At 37.5% G+C, this 22,669-nt stretch overlaps 1 protein-coding gene and 1 long non-coding RNA gene across 2 annotated transcripts in view; one reads left to right on the top strand and one right to left on the bottom strand.

Moving 5' to 3' along the window:
- Nucleotides 1-1,223: 1,223 nt before the first annotated feature.
- Nucleotides 1,224-21,987, bottom strand: LOC130012811 (uncharacterized). The gene is made up of 3 exons (XR_008788039.1): nucleotides 21,699-21,987; nucleotides 2,246-2,531; nucleotides 1,224-1,525 (listed from the first exon to the last, which is right to left on the bottom strand). It is a non-coding gene; the product is annotated as an uncharacterized LOC130012811 (long non-coding RNA).
- Nucleotides 10,567-22,669, top strand: part of LOC126820836 (uncharacterized) — a 56,455-nt gene continuing 44,352 nt past the window's right edge. Inside the window, exon 1 of the mRNA XM_056100751.1 lies at nucleotides 10,567-10,757. Coding sequence (XP_055956726.1) covers nucleotides 10,662-10,757 — 96 coding nt within the window. The 5' untranslated portion in view covers nucleotides 10,567-10,661. The remainder of the gene's footprint in view (nucleotides 10,758-22,669) is intronic.

Below are 22,669 nucleotides of genomic sequence, written 5' to 3'. Positions count from 1 at the left end.
TTATCCAGACCATAATAAACTCTCGATGTTAGGACTAGCCTTCGATGTTGGCTGGATTAGATTCCTATATGCCGCTAACGGCTATTGATAATTAAATTAAAAAAGTGGATAATCGAGACTATGTTTTTTATATTAATGATTTTAGTAATGATGACCGAGACTATGCAAAAATTTCACCCGCTTCTTTCTCGGCTCATAGTGGATCAATTTGACTGAAATTTTCAGCAAATTACCTTTACACTATCTAGTTTTTAACTATTATAGCGAGAACTGCCATCTCTTTATCTTATCTCCCATAATGTATCTTTAAGAATTATTTATATACTTTGAAAACCCACTATATAAAGGTATATTCATGAGTATGGTACATCCTTTTAGAAAACAGAAAAATAATCCTATGTCAGGTTCGTATTTTCATTGAAACAATTCTGTGAACGGGACAAACGCATCCTTACGGAACAAGCTACACATGTTTATAAAAGCAACTTTAATTTGAAAGGCAACGAAACATACGACCACAGTAGCGAAGTCAACCGGACAGTAAATACAATTTTTCGCATATATCTTTTTTTTGTGTCAGTAATGAAACACAGTAGACTAAAATCTGATTAAGAGTAACAACATACGGACGGACGGGGGGGGGGACGACAAAATACGACTAAATTTCGATGATAACTGTTCTAGTATTGACCGAAAAATATTATTTTTCAAGTTTTTAAAATCACCAAAATAGACGAGGTTGTTCCGTTTGATCCTGTTCTACAAATTACAGTTTGGGGTATTCTTGTCGGGTTGGTCGTTCCGTTTCGCAAAATACAGGTTTGTAACTATGCTCCGCCCCTAATCGCCTTGTATCTACTAAAATTTGGATTTTATCTTTAGTTAAAATTTCGTGAAACAGGGCCCGGGTCTTCAGCATCAAGATTAGAAAGGGTTGTCAGCTCCAGAAGATCATCATCTGATAGGGGATTTCTGATATCTGGAACATTAACAATAGTTAAGACAGTATCGTCCACATCACTTTCAGCTTGAGTCTCTCGTCCCCCCCCCCTCCACAGCATCGCGACATTGACAAATATATCTCTAATTGCTGTATGTGTTAATCAATGTAGTTCCATTGACCGAGAGGCAAATAACTGTGGTGATTATGCTGCCTGATGAATGTATCCAATGATTTCTGAATCCGTGGATGATATACATAGTGAAGATCTGTTCTTCACCGTTAGGGTTCAGAACTAAATCCCTGTCAAATGCAGGGACGATATCGTAAAACACATTTACGGTGTTATTCCACTCCTCTAAGCATAACCTTTCAATACGCTGATTGTGAAAGCTTCGTCCACGAATTGCACTGCATTGATTAGTTCCTTTTCTATCGTCCATCAGTTGGCAAATGGATTCAGTTTCTCCTCCTTTATCTACACGAATACGCGGGGGCACACCATACTGGTTTACTGCTACAAAACTGTTGATGCTCGGTTGTTTGTGGAGGCCATCAACAGCACCATGCACCACAATCCACCATCTGTAAAATAATAAACAAGTTGCTGAAGGAGCTAAGGCCATATTGTTCGTAGATATACCTGTCATCATTTCGTTGTTTCATGCACAACTTCATTCCAACTTTGCAGGATGACTGTTGGAGCCAAGCTGGGAGCCACGTGACTAGGCGGGTAAGGCTAGGGTGTTCGATCCCAGCACTACCCGAGAAAATGCATCCAGATTTTCCGGCGTTGTTCCGCTTTGTCAGTGGTGCAAGACAAAGGGTCTGACAAAGTACAACGTATAGTCGTTTGACTACAAGTAAAAGGTCATTTGGCAGTTGGAATTCATTATAAGAGTAGGTCGTAGCGCCGCTTTCCGAGCAAAACTTTCCTCGTAGCACACTATATGGCGTATGCCCGTCTTCATTAGACCTGTAGTCGTTCGAATGGGTCACGTACACGTAAAAGGTCCTTTGGCAGTTGGAATTCGATATAAGAGTAGGCCGTAGTAGTGCAGCTGCTCGTCTTCGTTAACCGTGTTGTTCGTTAAGCCTGTTAGAGCAGAACAGCAGGGCGTTAAACCCCATTTCATTTTATTTGGAGCTAGGCTACAGTTGTTTATGCTGTTAGTCCTTTCCAGATTTTAGATTTTCTGGTAGGACCATCACTTACTTTTTGGTTTGGGATACTTCCCCTTAAGGTGTCGGTGAAAAGAAATGTTCAAATTCGCAGAAAATGATTAGAACATTTTTAAAACAAACCTTATTAACTTGTGATTACCATCGATGTGCCAAAGTGAATTTGGTCCATGCACTCTGTACGTCCTACTCTTTATTACTCTATGTGAACAACGCCTAGCTGCTGGAACTACACGTCTCATGCTACCCGAACCCCCTCTCTCTTGGGAGCCAAGTTCTAATATTCTGTAAATGAGTTCTCACTGAATTTGCTCCACATCGACGATTGCTTTGGAGAAGAGTGATGATCTTTGTATCAAGGTCTTCATCAGATATATCCAAAAATTCTTTCAATGCCACAGAGTGCTTTCTGTAAATGATATTATTATTATTATTATTATTATTATCCTAGCATATGTATAGTTCGCCCTTTCAGGGGCACTTTACTAAGTGACAATATAATCATAAAGAAACAATAAGATTATGGACATGTTAACAGTTGTATACAGTCAGTTAAAAGCCTGATTAAATAAAATATGTTTTAAGTTGTTTTTTAAAAGAATATAGAGATGTACAACATCTTAAACTAAATGGTAGATTATTCCATAAAACAGGTGCTTGAAAAACTAAAATAGCACTGACTATTAGAGACTAGTTAAACAGTTTTGGGCCATATCTGAGAGGTAAACAGGAGCTAAATTATTTAAACATTTAAAAGTAGGTAATGAGATCTTAAAATCAATTCGATATTTAACAGGTAACCAATACAAATTATATAAAACAGGGGTTATGTAATCGCATTTCTTAGTTAAAGTTACAAGTCTATCTGCAGTATTCTCTACTTTTTGTAATTCATCTATAAGCTTTATAGGTAAACCAACTAAAAGTGAACTAAAGTTATCTAATCTAGAAGTGACCAGAGAATTAACGAAGTGACTTATAATATTAAAATAGCACAATTTACAAATATTAGTTACTTGAGCTCCCATAAGCATAAAACTATCAAAGATTGCGCCAATATGATAGACATTCAAGGGTTAGTGCGCTAGGAATAGCAATCGTAAATGAATAGTGGGCCATGAGCTAACCTGGGAAAAGTTTTGAGAAGTAGGATAATGCTTAACATTTCACATCAAAGTGTCGTGTGAAAATGACAGTAATTGTACACGTCATTGATTTTAAGACCATGCCTCATATTGGCCATATTGGGTGCCCGTCTTGCTGGCGTTCACCATCGTATTATTCTCTAAAATATGTTTTAAAAAATATTAATAACTAGCAAGATACCCGGCTTCGCTCGGGGGTCATAACTCCGAAACCGGAAGTGGTAGACTAACACCACCTGGCCTATGTTACTCCCCGCTCCGAGCTACCCCTATACCCCAAATTTCAGACTCGGGGCAGACCTAGTGTAGCCGCCAACCCCGAACAGACCGGCTTCGCTCGGGGGTCATAACTCCGAAACCGGAAGTGGTAGACTAACGCCACCTGGCCTATGTTACTCCTCGGTCCGAGCTACCCCTATACCCCAAATTTCAGACTCAGGGTAGACCTAGTGTAGCCGCCAACCCCGAACAGACAGACTTTGCTCGGGGGTCATAATTCCGAAACCGGAAGTGGTAGACTAACGCCACCTGGCCTATGTTACTCCCTGGTCCGAGCTACCCCTATACCCCAAATTTCAGACTCGGGACAGACCTAGTGTAGCAGCCAACCCCCAACAGACCGGCTTCGCTCGGGGGTCATAACTCCGAAACCGGAAGTGGTAGACTAACGCTACCTGGCCTATGTTACTCCCCGGTCCGAGCTACCCCTATACCCGAAATTTCAGACTCGGGGCAGGTGTAGCCGCCAACCCCGAACAGACAGACTTCGCTCGGGGGTCATAACTCCGAAACCGGAAGTGGTAGACTAACGCCACTTGGCTTATGTTACTCCCCGGTCAGAGTTACCCCTATACCCCAAATTTCAGACTCGGGGCAGACCTAGTGTAGCCGCCAACCCCGAACAGACAGACAGACAAACGACAGTCTCAAATATATATATATATAGATAGATGATATTACTAGCATGGTATGTATAGAATGACGCTAGGCCATTTACTATAATTTATGGATTAAAAAATGTCCATGCATGAAACAATTGGCTTGTGCAATCTCGAGATTGAACTCATAACTTTGAAAAATGATTTATAATTTTGATTTTGGAAAAACAATTTCTATTTTTCTCGAGCACCTTTCGGCAAACTTCGGCTAAGTCTGTGATCTTCATCATGTCATGTAGCTCGCCTGTACGACGCAGCTTGATATGAGTCTCTGTTCTCCGCCTGACATTGTGGTATGGTCGTAGGTTGTCTGATTAGGAAAACGTAACAAAAAATAGTTCTTAGATAGGCGTCGTTAGATTTTACCTTGCATAGTCGCAAGTTTCCTTAAAGGAACTAAACCTCTAACTCAATATTTTCCATAATATTCGAAAAATTAAAAACACAAATTAGAATTCACAGTCACTTAATAGAGGTTAAAATACAGATGTGACGTCATCCTTTGATATTGGTGTATCATTATTTCAAATAATGGTACGACAATGCGCCAAGTGTACATTATTTATACTAGTTAAAATTTTGGACCCGTGTGGCATATTTCATTGCAAAGCACGTGCGAGTGTCTGTATTTTAAGTTGTTTCATGGTCACTCGTGTTGTTACAACTCGAAAATAGGAATGTACCAGACAATTATTTACATGTATACACACACACACACAAAGAAAAAAAAATGAATGCGCTTTTCGTATTAAGGCCCATATTTTGATATTCCATACACCCCCCCTCCTTTGTAATCATAGTAATAGAGTTTAGTACCATCCAAATTTCATCGTTTGTAAAGGTTAAGTAAAACTAATTATAGTGTGCTGGCTTATAGTGTGCCAGTTAATTAGTTACTTGATATCCTACATTTGTATATCAAAGATAGTGCTGTGCGTTAGACGCTCTGTAGAAAACGTGAAGAACAAATGAGATGCGGCAGAGAGCAAATGTAAAATGAAATGAGTGAAATGTAAAATGTTGGCGCGACCTCCCCCAATAACCCCCCCCCCCCCCAGCATTTTCCAATAAAACATTTATCATTTGACACATTGCATTTGACGTTTTACTTTTACTTTTGGCCTTAGAGGTATTTTGACTTTATTATTACCGGATCTATGACTTTATATATTGTACTTTTTACATATTATAATCCAGTTTCAAGTTTTTTTATTCGCATAGGGTTTTAAACACAGTACAACAATGGTAACACATATAACATAAAAAAAAACCCAAAAAATAAACAAAACATGAAATTATATAGAAGTATCAGCTCAGTTAGTGTAATGATTTGCGAAGTTTGAAGTCTTCAAAAACATATTTACATAATTTAACTTGAAGATTTCCATTATTTGTAGACAGTAATTCATTAAATTTATAAACAGTTGGGCGAAGTGAATAAAATTTGGGGATATATTTTGTTCTTAAGTGGTTTAAAGATTTGCAACAAAGTGTAAAGTGAAATTCATCTTCTACAGACTCATGGCATAATTCACATATTCTATTTTGGGCTAACATTTTATAATATCGACCTTTCTCAATAAATAGGTCATGTGAAGTACACCTAAGTCTGCTTTGGTATACAATAATTTAAATAGTTTTCAAAACAGAATTCATTTTTAAATAGGTTATAATACTTTAGTTTAGATAAGTTTCTACGGCTCCCCTCCCAGGATTGTATATATTGATCACGTATACGAAGCATTATAGGACCAGGTTTGGGTAAACGACACAACTGATAAACCTAGATTATCGAGTAATGATTTAACTTGATGAGCCCAGTTATACACATTTTTTCGTTTAGTTGAAAATCCGGAACAACTGCACAGATCAGAATATACTTTATAAACAAGCGAGTCGTGGTCTTTAATGACATGGCACCAATATTTAATAATTTCTTGTAGTCGACGGACTTTTAAAGGGGGCCTACCCAGCTCACCATAAAGAACTGGAGTTGGTCTAGATTTACGAAGAGCAAGAACTCGTTTACAGAATTGCAAGTGTAATCTCTCGATATCTTGGGATCTATTAAGACCCCAAACTGCGGATGAATACGAAAGAATGGATTCTACATAACAATCAAATAAAAACAACTGCTGTCTGACGTTAACATTAACTTGATCAAAAATATTATAAAGGCTATACAGGGCTTTTGACCCTGCTTTTGCCACTAATTCCTGATGAATTTCCCATTTGCCATCAGAGGAGAATGTGACTCCCAAATACTTGAAGGAGCGTACACATTCCACAACACTATCATTATATACAAAGTTGTAATTAGATAAGCCAAGCTGATTACCCTTTTCAAATACAACAATTTTTGTTTTGTCGACATTTACAGTTAGGTTCCAAACAGAACAATATTCAAACAACTTATTCAGCTAATTCTGAAGACCATGCCATGATTTGGATAATAATGTAGTGTCGTCTGCATACATGAAACACGAAATGATTAAAGTCCCTATGAACACAGGGTCAACAGAGTTAGCATTCATAAAATCAGCAAAATCATTAAGATAGAAAAGGAAAAGTAGTGGAGAGAAAAGACATTTTAGCAGAGCATTTAATATTGGCTTCCGTAGTTACTAAAATGTACAAATTTCAGCTCGGTAACTAAGGAAGATGTCACATTACACGACGTTTCAAAAGGAGAAAGTCAACATGCCAGGTTTAACAATACATCTATTTCATTTGGGGTGTGATATGAGTATGTAATAAAATACAATATTGACATACCGGATTTTAAAACAAGCCGAAACTTATATAAATCCATCGCCATAAGGATTATTATCATATGGATGATCTGGTAAGCCGTCAACCGAATCAACGATTATCAGTGGCTTAGTGAGTAGAACGTTGGAATTCAAAATAAGAGTAGGTCGTAGTGTCGCTGTCCGGGCACAATTTCCCTCATAGCACACTGTGTTGAGTATGCCCGTCTTCATTGGCCCAGTCGAAGCCGAACAGTAGGACGTTAACCCTACTCCATTTCCTTTAGCGGTGACTAATTTAATTTTTAGCTTAATTAACACTCGTCGTTTGGGTTTATAGTTTTGTCCGTTTAGTTTGAGCCTGGGGGTCTTGAGAGCGCTGAAATTTGTTTTTGCGATTTTGAACCCCTTTAGTTCTTTCATAACTATCAGTAAAAGCAGGGTTCAAGTCACAATTTGGATTGTCTTCTGCTATAAAACTTGCTGAGAGAGAGAGAGAAAGAGAGTGAGAGAGAGGGAGAGAGAGAGAGAGAGAGAGAGAGGGGGGAGTAACATCGACTCGACACAAACCAGGTCATTTCGGGACTAATATGGTTCAATTTTATATTAATAATTCGCTTGCGCGTATAGGGTCTTTAGCAGTGTGAGAAAACCCACGCGGTTGGGCACCCCCTGTCTATCTATTATTGTTATTATTATTATTACAAAATTTAGATATTCCCGCTTTCATATTGGTGTTCAGGGGTGCTTTACAATGTTACAATTAAAAGTACAAATAATACATACATTATAACAACAATAAAAAGATTCTAAGACGGGAAAGCTCTTGAAAATAAGTGTCATCAGTTATCAAATCAATGAGTTCGTAGAGACATCAAAGTAAAATTCCTCACAAACCGTTTGAATTATCATCTAAACTGAACGGTTTTATTCTACACATACCTCAGTTATGTCTTCATAATATTATGATTGCCAGTTGCAAATTTAATGAAGCGTTTAATTGTATATAAGCTGATAAAGCTTGTTATCATATCCCATCTACATCATGGAACTGGTCCTGCTTAATTGAATGATATTTTCAAACTTTACCAACCACCAAGAAATCTTAGATCTCAGTCTCAACTTAACTTAGTTGTGCCTACATGGAAATTGAAATCATTCGGATTCAAGACCTTGGAAGTTGCAGCTGCAATCAAGTGGAATTCACTACCCGTATCTCTCAAATCTGCCCCCTCACTAACAATGTTTAAATCACATTTAAAGACCTATCTGTTTGACAGTTCATACAGATGAACTTAGTTCTGGAATTTAGCGCAATATAAGAATCCTTACTACTATATAAATTCAGTAAGACGGTGGGGTACCGTTTGTGTGTATTGTCAAAGAACAATCCTAAGAAATTTTGGAACGTCATAAAGGGTAATAATAATATAAAACTTAACACAAAACTTAACTGTCTAGACTTTTTTGAGCACTTTAAAAATATCTACGGCCATAGGCCTACTCTTGATACAGAAACGTTTCCTAATTTAATCAATAATAAGGCATGTGAAACTTTAGATCCACCAATAATGAAGAAGAAATCAGGGTTGCTAAGAAACTAAAACGTTATAAATGTAGCGGTATCGATCAAATATGTAGCGGGTTTTGTTTATAGAATGCGTTGATTTAATTTCCCCCCAGTTGGTAAAAATATTTAACTGCGTCTATGTGGGTGCAATCCTAAATGTTGGCACGATTGCTTACTAATACCCGTTCCAAAAAAGGGCGACTTGAACCCACGCGAAAATTTTAGAGGCATATTCATTATGTCTATATTTTCAAAACTATTTTCCACTATTCTAAACCATAGGTTATACAATTGGTGCAAAACTAATGAGATAATAGATGATACTCAATTTGGCTTTAGAGGGGGTAACGGTACTGTCGATGCACGTTTTATTCTTTGTGGCCTTATACATCATTCTTTAGACAATCAACATAAATTATTCTGCGCCTTTCTCGATTTAAGTAAGGCGTTTGATAAAGTCAATAGACCGTTACTACTATTGAAAATTGACTCAATAGGTGTTGTCGCTAAGTTCATCATAATAATATCTTCTATATATAACCAAGTAAATAATTTAATCAGATTCAAAAACACTCAATCAGAGAGATTCAAAAGTTACACAGGCGTTAAGCAAGGTGACCCCTTATCCCCCGTACTTTTCCTATTATTGTAATGGGTTCATCCGCCTGTCACACTTTTTGGTACACAATAACTGTCTTTCTAATTGAGCTCTGAAATGAAATGAAATGAAATGGAGTTTAACGTCCTACTGTTCTGCTCCTAACCTGGGCTAATGAAGACGGGCTAATTGAGCTCGAATGTTCAAACTTGGTGTAGGTGTTTATTAGGCCAATGCCTTGATTGAGTTCGAAGATGAACATTTTCTGCTTAGGGTAAGCAGAGATAAGAAATTTGATTGGTTGATGCTTTGGGACATAATAACTTTAGTTCTAATTAAGTGAGAGTGATGAAACTTGGCGTATAGTTTCATTTCATCATTACCTTGACTAAGCTCGATAATAAGCATTCTCTACTCAGGGCAAGCAGAGCGATATGCAATTTGATTGGTCAAGACTTTGGAACACAATAACTCTCTTTCTAATTGAGCTAGAACGTTCAAACATGGTGTAGGTGTTCATTAGGTGAATGCCTTGATGGAGTTCGAAAATGGGCATTTTCTACTTAGGGTAAGCAGAGATAAGCAATTTGATTCTATCCGATAGAGGGTGATGAAACTTAGTGTATAGTTGATAATTCGTTTGATTGCTTGATACTTTTGAAAAAAAAAAAATGTGCGATTATTAATATGTGTCATCTATTTATTTTGGGATTTTGGCGGGGGACAAACAACATTATCACGTTTCCATACAATTTTAGACAGTGATTTATGTTATTGATTTATGTTAGGAATTTCCAACACCTGCCCGTAAAACGACTTTAACATCATTTTATTTGCGCATGTTGTATCATAAGAGAAGTTGATCTTACCAACCACTATTGGAAGCCACGGTGGATCGGTGGGTGTTCCGTGTTCGATCCCTGTGTTGACCGAGAAAATTCATATCGGGATGACCTGGCAAGCGACATCGTATAGTCGTTCGGGTGTGACGAAAAACCGAGGTTCCGTGTACACATTGACGCGCACGTAAAAGATCCATTGTCAGCTGGAATTTGATATAAGAGTAGGCCGTAGCGCCGCTGTCTGGGCAAAATTTCCCTCAGGACACTGTATGACGTATGCCTGTCCTACTGTTATGCACCAACCACGATAGTTGCCAATCTAACAAGGGGAAACCTCGCTGATTAGTACCGATTAAGGAATCTTACTGACTGAGCCACTGTGTTTGCTAGGTAATATTGTAAACAGCGATACTCCCATCGAGATGTATATAATATATAAACATGCCTGGTTAAGCCCAAAAGGCGACATATTGCGTGAAGACCTATAAAAATGTCAGTAGACAAAGGAAAGGGGGAGGGGCAACTCTTTGTAACCGCCCCTTCACGTATTGTAAAATTTGTGTGAGCCAAGAATTATATCAATCATTCTTACCCGACCTGTCACATCATTAATACATCCCTGTACACATTATACTGAGCTTTATAGCTCTTTGGTCGGGAATAAGTTATTTTAACTAGCAATAACTCGACAGTAAAATGAATGATAAGGTAAATAAGGTAGTGATTGCAGTTGCACTAGTCCTTTTAATAATGTATGTTTTGAAGGATTATTATACAGGCGTTAATAATCAGGTAAGGAAATTTATAACATTATTGTGTAGCTTGAGCGATTATCGAAAATCCTTTAAATTGTAACCGATCGATTAGAAAATTATTCTCCCTTTTATTATTAATTCATAAAGAAAACCCCAAACCTTATAATCAGTGCGGGGGTCACGTTGGCCAAGTGGGTAAGATGCTGGCTCGCTAGTCTGTAGGTCGGGTTTCGATCCCAGATTTTCTGCCCCCCCCCTTCTTTGTTCGGATGGGTCAAAAAACCGAGATCCCGTGTACACATTGGCGTGCACGTAAAATATCCCTTGACAGTTGGAATTCGATATAAGTGTAGGCCGTAGTGCCGCTGTCCGTGCAAAATTTTCCTCATAGCACACTGTATGGCGTATGCCCGTCTTCATTAGCTCGGGGGGGGGGGGGGGGTGACCGAATGGTTAGCACGTGCGCGCTGTATCATAAAGCCTGTCATTTTTTAGTCAACTGGCGTGGTTTCGAATCCCCGGTTGTAAGTGACAAGGAGCAAGGGCACCTGTCCAACCTCGTAGGTTTTCTCCGGGTCCTCCGGTTTCCTCCCACTGCGAAGGACCCCTATACGCGCAAGCAAATTATTGAAATAAAATTAAACCATATGTTAGTCCCGAAATGACCTAGTTTGAGTCGAGTGGACGTTAAACCCCATTTCTCTCTCATTAGCTCAGTTCGGAGCAGAACAGTATGACGGTAAACCCCATTTTATTTCATTTATAATCAGAACCTTATACACTGAAAAAAAAACCTTGTGTTTGAAACAACGCAAACCTGTCTTGAAATTTATGAAACTTATGTTGAAATTTATGAAACCTGTGTTAAAATTTATGAAACTTGTATTATTTCATACAAACTTATTTTGAATTTTCCCAATTTATATCAAGTTTAGATAGCAACATTTGGCATGCAGCACCCTTTCCTTTTGTTCTGTTTAAACTGTAATGTTTGATAAATGACATAACAATAAATTTGTTTGATAAATTATTATTTATTCATTAAATGATAGGACAACATAAATAATACTGCCAAATCAATACTAATATACAATTGTGTTATAGAATGACAGAATGCAATACCATAGACTTTTACAACATATTTACAGGGTTTAAAGTCATATTACAAGTAGTTTGTGAGGCATCTAAAAATAACTAACATACACAGAACTAACCAAAGAAATATGCACTATTCTAGAATTTATAAATTGATATAGAACCTTCTCCTGATTTAAAAACAAATATAAAATGAAAGTCGTGCATAAAAGAGCACCCATGGAATAATGTACAAGCACCAGGGAATACGGGTTATTAAATAACAAATCTATACTACTATTTGTGACTGTCGAGTGTCTGTCTGTTTGTCTGTCTGTCTGTTCGGGGTTGGCGGCTACACTAGGTCTGCCCCGAGTCTGAAATTTGGGGTATAGGGGTAGCTCGGACCGGGGAGTAACATAGGCCAGGTGGCGATAGTCTACCACTTCCGGTTTCGGGGTTATGACCCCCAAGCGAAGCTGGGCATTCTTCTAGTGAAACATAAACTTTAGAGAAAATGGTAAAATATTAAATAATATATACAAAATATTTTCACAGTCACAGTGGCTAAGTGAGTGTAAGATATTGGTTCGCTAAGAAATATGCACTATTGCAGAAGTTATAAATTGATATAGAACCCTTTTCTCATTAAAAAACAAACATAAAATGAAACTTTTGTACATAAATGAAACATTTATTGCATAATATACAAGCACCAGGATTACAGGCTGTTAAAAAATAAATGAAACATAAATATCATAGAAAATGGCAAATTACATACAATTCATGTATATGTCTGATTGAGTATGAGATGTTGGCTCGCTAACATGGAGGTCCTGTGTTTGGTCCCTGTGTTGACCGAGAAAGGACGAAGGGCCTGGCAAGGGATAATGTGGAGTCATTTGGAAAGGAAGAAAACACGAGGTCCCGTGTACTTACTGGCAAACACTTACATGAACACCAGACAGTTGGAATTCCATACAAGAGTAGACAGTAGCACTGGTGTCCGGGCAAAATTACCCTCATAGCACTTTGCATGGTGAATGGCCATCTTCATTAGCCCTGTTTGAGCAGAAAAGTAGGACGTTAAACCCCATTTCATTGCATTTCAAAAGCAAATGAAAGTCACTAAATCTCTAACTTAATATTTTCCATAATATTCAAAATTCAAAACACGAGTTAGAATTCAATATTGGTCAATTTCAATAAATATTGGTGTTATCTTGCCGTGAAAGTATAGGATCCTAATATCCAGTATTTAAGATACAATTAACATTTTATAATCCGTACGCAAGTAGTGTATTCTATGGTTTCGGGTGCCACTTTGTAATGAACAAATAAAAACATATTCTACAAAACAATGTGGTAGTAATTATTAAATGTTGATTCACAGAAGACAAAATAATAACGAAAAAGCGTGTGGAATCGATTAAGCAGGCGCAAATTTGAACTGTTCACGTGTTTCATCGAACATAATTGATTAGAAATTTCAATATATACTATTCAAAAAAAGTAGGGGATATTTGATTTTTAAGTGTTATTAAAGTCACCTAATGAAACTGACGAAGAAACAAATGACAAAATGAAATGAAGTTCACATTCATCGATTTATTCCAAATGATCGTTAGACTAAGTAAGGCACAGACTGACCATTATAAGGGTAAAATGATACCCCAGGTCAAACAGCAAAGTTACCACAGCATCACAACCAAGTCAGTAACGGGTAAATCCTCCTCTGTTTGCCAAACAAGCATTGATCCGACGTGGCATACTCCTAATGAGACGTCTAAGGTCATTTTGGTCCAGATTGTCCCATTCCTGTTGCAACGCAGCAGCAAGTTCTTGGACATTGGCAGGACGTTGTTGACGTTGACGTAACCTCTGTCCAAGCATGTCCCAGACATGCTCGATGGGGGAGAGGTCGGGACTCAGTGCTGGCCAAGGTAATGTGGTGATGTTCTGTTGTTGGAGGTAACCTGTAACGATCCTGGCCCTGTGACATCTTGCGTTGTCATCTTGGAAGATGAAACGGCGGCCATGACGTCGTGCGAACGGCACAACATGGACTGCCAAGATGTTGTCCCGGTAGTACTGGCCTGTAACACGCCCTGCAACAACATGTAAAGCCGTTCTTCCAGCAACAGTGATGCCTCCCCACACCATAACAGAACCACCCCCAAATCGATCATGTCTGATGACGTTAACGTCTTGGAAGCGCTCGTTTCGACGACGCCACACCCTCCTACGTCTGTCCAAAAAATCAACAGTGAACCTTGACTCATCTGAAAACATCACATTGCTCCAGCGTCGATTATCCCAGTGTTGACGATCCCTACACCAACGACGTCTTGCCTGAATGTGATGATCTCTCAAACAAGGGATCACGCGAGGACGTCGGGCGCGAAGGTGACCCCTATGCAGTCGATTCCGAATCGTCTGGCCACTCACTCTCACACCAGTGTCTGTTTGAAGACGAGCGCTGATCTGATTTGCTGTGATGACACGATTTCTCAAGGCCAAGGTACGGATAAATCGATCCTGGGCTTGAGTTGTCGCCCTTGGTCGACCTGAGCGTGGTCTGTCCTGTACAGATTGTGTATCACGGTATCTGGACCATAGCCTGCTTATGACAGACTGAGAAACATTCATCGTCCGCGCCACAACCGCCTGTGTTGTGCCGATCTGTAGCATGCCAAGGGCACGTAACCTTTCATTTTGGGTAAGCCGACGCATATCAAAATTTGTTTTCTGGTCACTAAAACAATTAAACTGATGTTTCCACCCTGGAATTCAATGCCACAATGACTGTAACATTCAAAGTCAGAGTCGTGCAAATCTTGGGTTGGACCCCCATGATGATCCCAAGCATCACCTGCATTCCATGCGGTAGCTATTGGTGCGTTTGGGCGTCACATGTAACTGGAAATGTTTCTTCTGTTAGGTTCTATAGTGACTTTTTTCGTAGTCATTTGCATATTTTAGTATTATGCCCCCAAAATCAAATATCCCCTACTTTTTTTGAATAGTATAGTTTTCGAAAATTAAATATAAATCACTTTACATGCATTCATATTACATATTACATATTAATTCATATTACATTGCTTTTTGAACTATTTTCGTCTATTTCATTAAGATTTGAAAAATTAGATCCATATGCCCTTTAACGAGACAATGAAGCTCAATCTTTCTTTTTACTAATTCTGTTTATATTTAATCTACATTTGATCATGTCTATTTAATACTTAAATAGGAGTTAGAAAATTGTGGGGAGGGGGGGGGGGTCCAAGTATATTCAGACCCCTCCCCTCCATGTGTGACGCCCATGATAACATCAATTCAATAAAACGCATCTTACCAACTATAGTGGTTCAAAAATATTAAATAGACCAACTATCTTTTCCATACAACTCAGTCTTAGCCTTTGGTTTTTGTTTAAATGGATTAGAATACAGGCTTTACATATTTGTGAATCATTATGGTCTTAATATAAATATTAAGCCATTCAAAATATTACGTCACTAATTGAAGGCAACTGGTCATTACGAATAGCTACTCTCAATACTAAAAATGCATTATATTGCGTTTCCAAATCCAGATTCCCTACTACATGTATATCAAAGCAGCGCCCATTTACTTGACGATATCTTATTATTTCTTTGGCCCATTCATTTTCTATTTCTAATTTCTACCAATGTCTGACAACAATCAGAATTTAGTCTTTTAAACTGTATTGAAATCTGAAAGAAATTTGAAAAGTAAAAATATTTTCCATCATACTGCTATCTACTGTACAATTACACATATGTATTTTTGTTTTCTTACAAGATTAATCATGCTCGTGTAGTATGGAAGGTCAACACACTGCAGACACTACGATTTAAACGGTGGAAAAAGAAGTTGACAGAGGATAAATAGAGAATTTATTTATAAGGCTTCAATATGGATCCTCAACGCAATTAAAACAATTTATGTAGACCTATTCTCTCTGTTGAATTATACTCGGGTAGTATGTAAGTTGTCTTCAATTAACATGTTTTGCCATGGATTTGAAATAAATTAGTTTTGAATGTTTATAGTATATCATCAAATCACAGTTTGTACCTAGGAGGCATCTTTAAACAAAACAAAATTGTCAATATAAAACAACCATAATACGGAAATAAATCTACGATAAGTACTTATTGCCACCGTTTTCCTGTATTAAATCACCGGTGTGTTTCAATTTAAGAAAAGAAGATTTTGTCACAAATTCGTTAACGTTTATTACCAAGTTCCTCTCATAGAATACACATTAATTGTTAATACAATACATTACTTTTATAAAAGACCTTAATACAATACGTTAATATGATGCGTTAATACCATGTGCTAATCGTTAAGCAATTATCGTTAAGGTAAATATTAATATTTTAAAATCGTTCATTATAACACTAACAGATAAACACAAATCTTCAGATTACAGTAGAGTAGTACTAGTACAATATTCATGTTAACGAAGATGATGGTGTTTATGATGACATACTCATGATGACGATGACGTTACGTTATATGTCAAGAGATTTCGTTTTGATGATTACAATTTGATGATCAATATTAATATTGACAAGATAAGATTTTATTGTATCATAACACGCGTTGTAGGCCACATACAATTCATAAGCATACCATAAGGAACATTATAGAATAAATAGCAATATACATATTTTAAATTTATAATACAGGTTCGTGTTAAAAGTGAGAATATATATCAGAAACATTATTTCAAAATGTATAGATGTTAAAAAATGAAAATAAAATATGAGGTTTGATTTCTACGTTGAAATACTTTATATACATAATGACATACACTCACAGAAACTGAAGGGGGAGGGTCAAATAGATTTTCAAGCGTTATGGGCAAATTGTTGTCACTGAAAGTAACCGAAAGAATATTTAGCCTAAGAGATTGATAGTGCTGACATTCAATTAAAAAGTGAAATTCGGTTATGGGAACTCACACGTAGTGCGGTCATAGCAGACTTGAAGTTTTTATTGCGTACATGAAGCAAATAATTGGCTGGATTGTCTATAATAGGTTTTACAGTGCCATAAGTTCTAAATTTCGAATTTCCAGAAATATATTCAGTTTTATATATAGTATGGCCGTTTGAATGTTAGAGTTTGAAAGTTGCAAGGGAGATAAGTTGAACTTGTCCATGAGGGAGGATATTGCTGCTGACCATGATAATTTCGGATTGGATTTGCCTATTTCTACATCTTCCACATATGCGGCAGATAGTAACGGATTTGTACGTTTTATGTCGGGTGCATTTATTCTTTTATAAAATAGCAACATTCGTTGGTAAATATCAATTTGAATTGGGAAGATAGCTAGTTCAGCCAATGATAATATATTTGAAGATTTTTTGGGTTGTAGTAAAATAGATTTGCAAGTTTTTATTGTGATTTTATTATGCTTCACATAGTCCCACCTGTGTAAATTCACATTTTTTCTGCTACATGTATTTACTATTTGCGACCACCATACATCACAGGCATACAGAGATATTTGTTTCATACAGTTTTATGAGTACTTCGGTTGGCAGGTGATCATTGGTGCACACTTTCTGACGGATATCAAACCATGCCCTCCTAGCTTTTTTTTTACTTAATTCATTTTTCGCTCTTTTGAAGGATGCGTTATTTGTTATATAGACTCCCAAATATAGATATTCATCAGTAGTAGTTTGCAGCAGTTGATTGTTGAAAAAGAATTTCACTTGGGATTTGTATTTCAGACTTATCTTATTGTTATAAAAAAGCATTACTTTCGTTTTTGCAGAATTAATATTAAGTTTCCAATCAGTGCAAAAAGAAAGAATTGAGACATTCAAGACAATTTTGAAGACCAACAGATGATGTTGATAACAGAACATGATCAAGTGCAAAAAGGATATGAGATATTTCATGCGAGTCAAGACCTGGGCTGTCCAAAATTAAATTAAATGTATTTAAACAAGTTTGCAGGTCAAAAAGATATATATTGAATAAGGTCGGGCTAAGGACACATCCTTGTTTCACACCCAAGGACGATTCTATATATTTTTTAAAGACCATCCAAGGTTTTCACAGTATAAGAAGTATAGTTATACAGAGATTTAATTAGACTGAAAACTTTCCCATTGATATTATGCTGAAGTAATTTTTAGCAACAAGCCCTTTCTCCAAACTGAATCAAAGGCTTTAGAGAAATTGACGAAGCATAAGAATAAATTATTTTTTTCCTTCTTACATTTATTAATCAATGTTTTTAAAATAAAGACGTTATCAACAGTTCTATGATTTTTACGAAATCCGCACTGTGCATCATCTAGGACATTATTATCTTCAAGGAAGTTTATAAGTCTTTTATTTTTAATTGACAAAAAGCATTTGCTTAGACAACTAGCCTGTAGTTTATACAAGTGTACGAACCAAGAATATTCCCAATAAACCTGCCATTAAGAATACAGATGTCCGCGTTGTTACAAATCTGAATAAGCTCTCTACCCCAGGTATTAATTTTCAGGTCTTGGTTGTTCCTTACTTCTAAAAATACATTATCAGGTATGTCATTAAGCAACTGTGGATATGGCATATGTATGCTACAATTATCAGAATCGGGAAAATAAACATCATTTAAAACATGAGTTCTGGAATTAAAATCACCACCTAAGATAATTTTACCTTGTCTTTTGAAACGTAATATGTCATTCTCCAATTCATCAAAAGGATTATACTGTCTTTTGTTCCATATTGGGGAGTTTTGTGGTGGAATATATACCGCGGCAATAAAGATATCTGATTTCAGATTTAAATCTGTTTTACACAGTATCAGCCAAATGGTATCACCACCATTTTTTTGGTCAATAATTTGGAAAATATCGCATAGTTTGGATTTAATATAAATAGAACATCCGTCACGAGAAAGATATGTTTGAGACACATTGTCACTCTTTCGACTAAATAAGAAAGTTTTAAAACCTTCAAATATATCTTTTAAGTGATTGGATTCTTCTTGCTCTACAGTGTAAAAGCGAAATGTTTTCATCTCTTGAATTGTATTATTTAAAATAACTGAATAAGGTATTGTAACCAATGCATACACGTCAAGACATGTCTTATTATATATATGTTTCAACGAATTGAATAGAACACAGAAAAAACACTCAGTGTGGGATATTTCATTCAAATATTGGCAATAAAATAGAAATTATTATTGTGTTATTTAACATTGAGTCGTTCTTTTGAGTTCTCGTCGGCTCAACATGTTGTTAAACAACTCAATAGAAACGAGTAAAGTATTATAAAAGAAAAGTCATAATATATTCAAGACTAGTTTAAAATACTTTTATTCTCCGCTTCTTCTAACACATTATGTACAAAACTTAAAGACTCCATAACTAACTTGTATAGAGGGAGCCATGGTCCTAGCTCGGCTAGGCACGAGTGTGCCAACTCCTAACTAACTTACATTACGTGGCCGTTGTCCAGACCTCTCTGCCTATGCCGTTTCATTCTGGGGTTTTTTTTTCTGAACACATTTTACCAATCTTCAATAAGATATTTTGAAAGAACTTATCAAAATTAATAACGGGTTATCTCTATAATTTTTGAAACACAACACAAAACAAGACAATACGTTCGCTCTTAATTCTGAGCACGACCCTCTCCTGGGGTTAAACCAATCCCACCTGACTGGGGTTTCACATAAAAACTTTTCCCGTAACATAGCGGGACATAACAATCTATATTATTGGGGTATCACAAAATAAAATAAAAATCTCCCCCGTACATATCGGGTCATCCCATTAACATTTGGGGTACTACGTTAAACACGAATAAAATCTTTCCCGTAAATATCGGGCCATCCCATTAACACTTGGGGTAATATACACGTATAGACAAAACACGTATATAAAAATCTTGAGATAAACGCGTTAATACTTTGTGAATGTTATTAGGTTAAATTTCAAATTGCGATACTGTTAACCCAATTCTAGTTAAACAATCACAAAACATTTTACTTTTCGATATTAACCTGTTAATACTAATTTTAAATGCCAAAATATGTGTTCAAAAACAAACAATTATAATTTATAATCTTTTAAAAACAACATGACCCCTTGTAAAACAAACAATATATATACAATTTTGTTTAAATCAATTTCCTACAAATAGTTAAGGACTGTTCCACTACTAGCGTGAAAGGCAATATATACTATTCAAAAAAAGTAGGGGATATTTGATTTTTAAGTGTTATTAAAGTCACCTAATGAAACTGACGAAGAAACAAATGACAAAATGAAATGAAGTTCACATTCATCGATTTATTCCAAATGATCGTTAGACTAAGTAAGGCACAGACTGACCATTATAAGGGTAAAATGATACCCGGGGTCAAACAGCAAAGTTACCACAGCATCACAACCAAGTCAGTAACGGGTAAATCCTCCTCTGTTTGCCAAACAAGCATTTATCCGACGTGGCATACTCCTAATGAGACCTCTAAGGTCATTTTGGTCCAGATTGTCCCATTCCTGTTGCAACGCAGCAGCAAGTTCTTGGACATTGGCAGGACGTTGTTGACGTTGACGTAACCTCTGTCCAAGCATGTCCCAGACATGCTCGATGGGGGAGAGGTCGGGACTCAGTGCTGGCCAAGGTAATGTGGTGATGTTCTGTTGTTGGAGGTAACCTGTAACGATCCTGGCCCTGTGACATCTTGCGTTGTCATCTTGGAAGATGAAACGGCGGCCATGGCGTCGTGCGAACGGCACAACATGGACTGCCAAGATGTTGTCCCGGTAGTACTGGCCTGTAACACGCCCTGCAACAACATGTAAAGCCGTTCTTCCAGCAACAGTGATGCCTCCCCACACCATAACAGAACCACCCCCAAATCGATCATGTCTGATGACGTTAACGTCTTGGAAGCGCTGGTTTCGACGACGCCACACCCTCCTACGTCTGTCAAAAAAATCAACAGTGAACCTTGACTCATCTGAAAACATCACATTGCTCCAGCGTCGATTATCCCAGTTTTGACGATCCCTACACCAACGACGTCTTGCCTGAATGTGATGATCTCTCAAACAAGGGATCACGCGAGGACGTCGAGCGCGAAGGTGACCCCTATTTAGTCGATTCCGAATCGTCTGGCCACTCACTCTCACACCAGTGTCTGTTTGAAGACGAGCGCTGATCTGATTTGCTGTGATGACACGATTTCTCAAGGCCAAGGTACGGATAAATCGATCCTGGGCTTGAGTTGTCGCCCTTGGTCGACCTGAGCGTGGTCTGTCCTGTACAGATTGTGTATCACGGTATCTGGACCATAGCCTGCTTATGACAGACTGAGAAACATTCATCGTCCGCGCCACAACCGCCTGTGTTGTGCCGATCTGTAGCATGCCAAGGGCACGTAACCTTTCATTTTGGGTAAGCCGACGCATATCAAAATTTGTTTTCTGGTCACTAAAACAATTAAACTGATGTTTCCACCCTGGAATTCAATGCCACAATGACTGTAACATTCAAAGTCAGAGTCGTGCAAATCTTGGGTTGGACCCCCATGATGATCCCAAGCATCACCTGCATTCCACGCGGTAGCTATTGGTGCGTTTGGGCGTCACATGTAACTGGAAATGTTTCTTCTGTTAGGTTCTATAGTGACTTTTTTCGTAGTCATTTGCATATTTTAGTATTATGCCCCCAAAATCAAATATCCCCTACTTTTTTTGAATAGTATGTTAAATTTAGTAACCACACCATGATATGTAATAAAGCGTGATGATAAACTGCTGATTTCCCAGCTAAATTATAATACATAGCACAATGTCAGGATTTACCGTAGCCATGGTAGGATTAGAAAAAGACTTACCTTAGAGAGAATTCTTTGATCGCCTAGTGGTTATGACTTCAAAACGTTGGTCTGGTCTACGGCATCAATTTATATGTGACAGTATTGGTTCTTTAATCAAGTTCTGGATGACAAGACTAGTTTAACATCTTAAAATACTTTTATTCTCCGCTTCTTCTAACACATTATGTACAAAACTTAAAGACTCCATAACTAACTTGTATTGAGGGAGCCATGGCCCTAGCTCGGCTAGGCACGAGTGTGCCAACTCCTAACTAACTTACATTACGTGGCCGTTGTCCAGACCTGCGTATGCCGTTTCATTCTGGGGTTTTAAACCTTTCTACACACAAAGGAATCTCAATAGGCATCTGGCTATAATGTATCATGTTTCATATCAGTTAACGTTCAGTATAGTTTATCAGACAAAGAAGTAAGATAAGACATGCCATCAACAAGTTAAAGTTACATAATGACATAAGAAATGCTACCAAGATCTACAGGGGTCGGCAGGTGGATTTGATATTCAAATTACTTTCACATGTCAAGCTGGCAGGGAGCATAACATGTCATTTTGTAACAGGGTGGCAAGGGGGGTGGGGCGCGAAAAAATGGTTTCCCCCCTTCCCCGAAAATGCCGAACATAGCTCTAAGATACCTAATGTAGACTGCCGGGTGTGCCCCCCCCCCAAAAAAAAAACCCCCAAGCATTTACGGCTTAGGGTAAACAAAGATAAGCAATTTGATTGGTTGATGCTTTGGGACACGATAACTTTAGTTCTAATTAAGTGAGAGTGATGAAATTTGGTGTATAGTGTTATTACAACAATACCTTGATTAAGTTCGATAATGAGCATTTTCTGCTCCGGGTAAGCAGAGCGATAAACATTTGGATTGTTTGAGACTTTGGAACACAATAACTCTCATTCTAATTGAGCTATAATGTTCACACTTGGCGTTGGTGTTTATTAGGTGAATGCCTTGATGGAGTT

Source organism: Patella vulgata, chromosome 5 (genome assembly GCF_932274485.2).
Source record: "Patella vulgata chromosome 5, xgPatVulg1.2, whole genome shotgun sequence".
In the NCBI taxonomy this organism is placed as follows: Eukaryota; Metazoa; Mollusca; class Gastropoda; family Patellidae; genus Patella; species Patella vulgata.
Note: the sequence above shows the minus strand (reverse complement) of the source record. Positions and strands in the feature narration are given on the sequence as shown.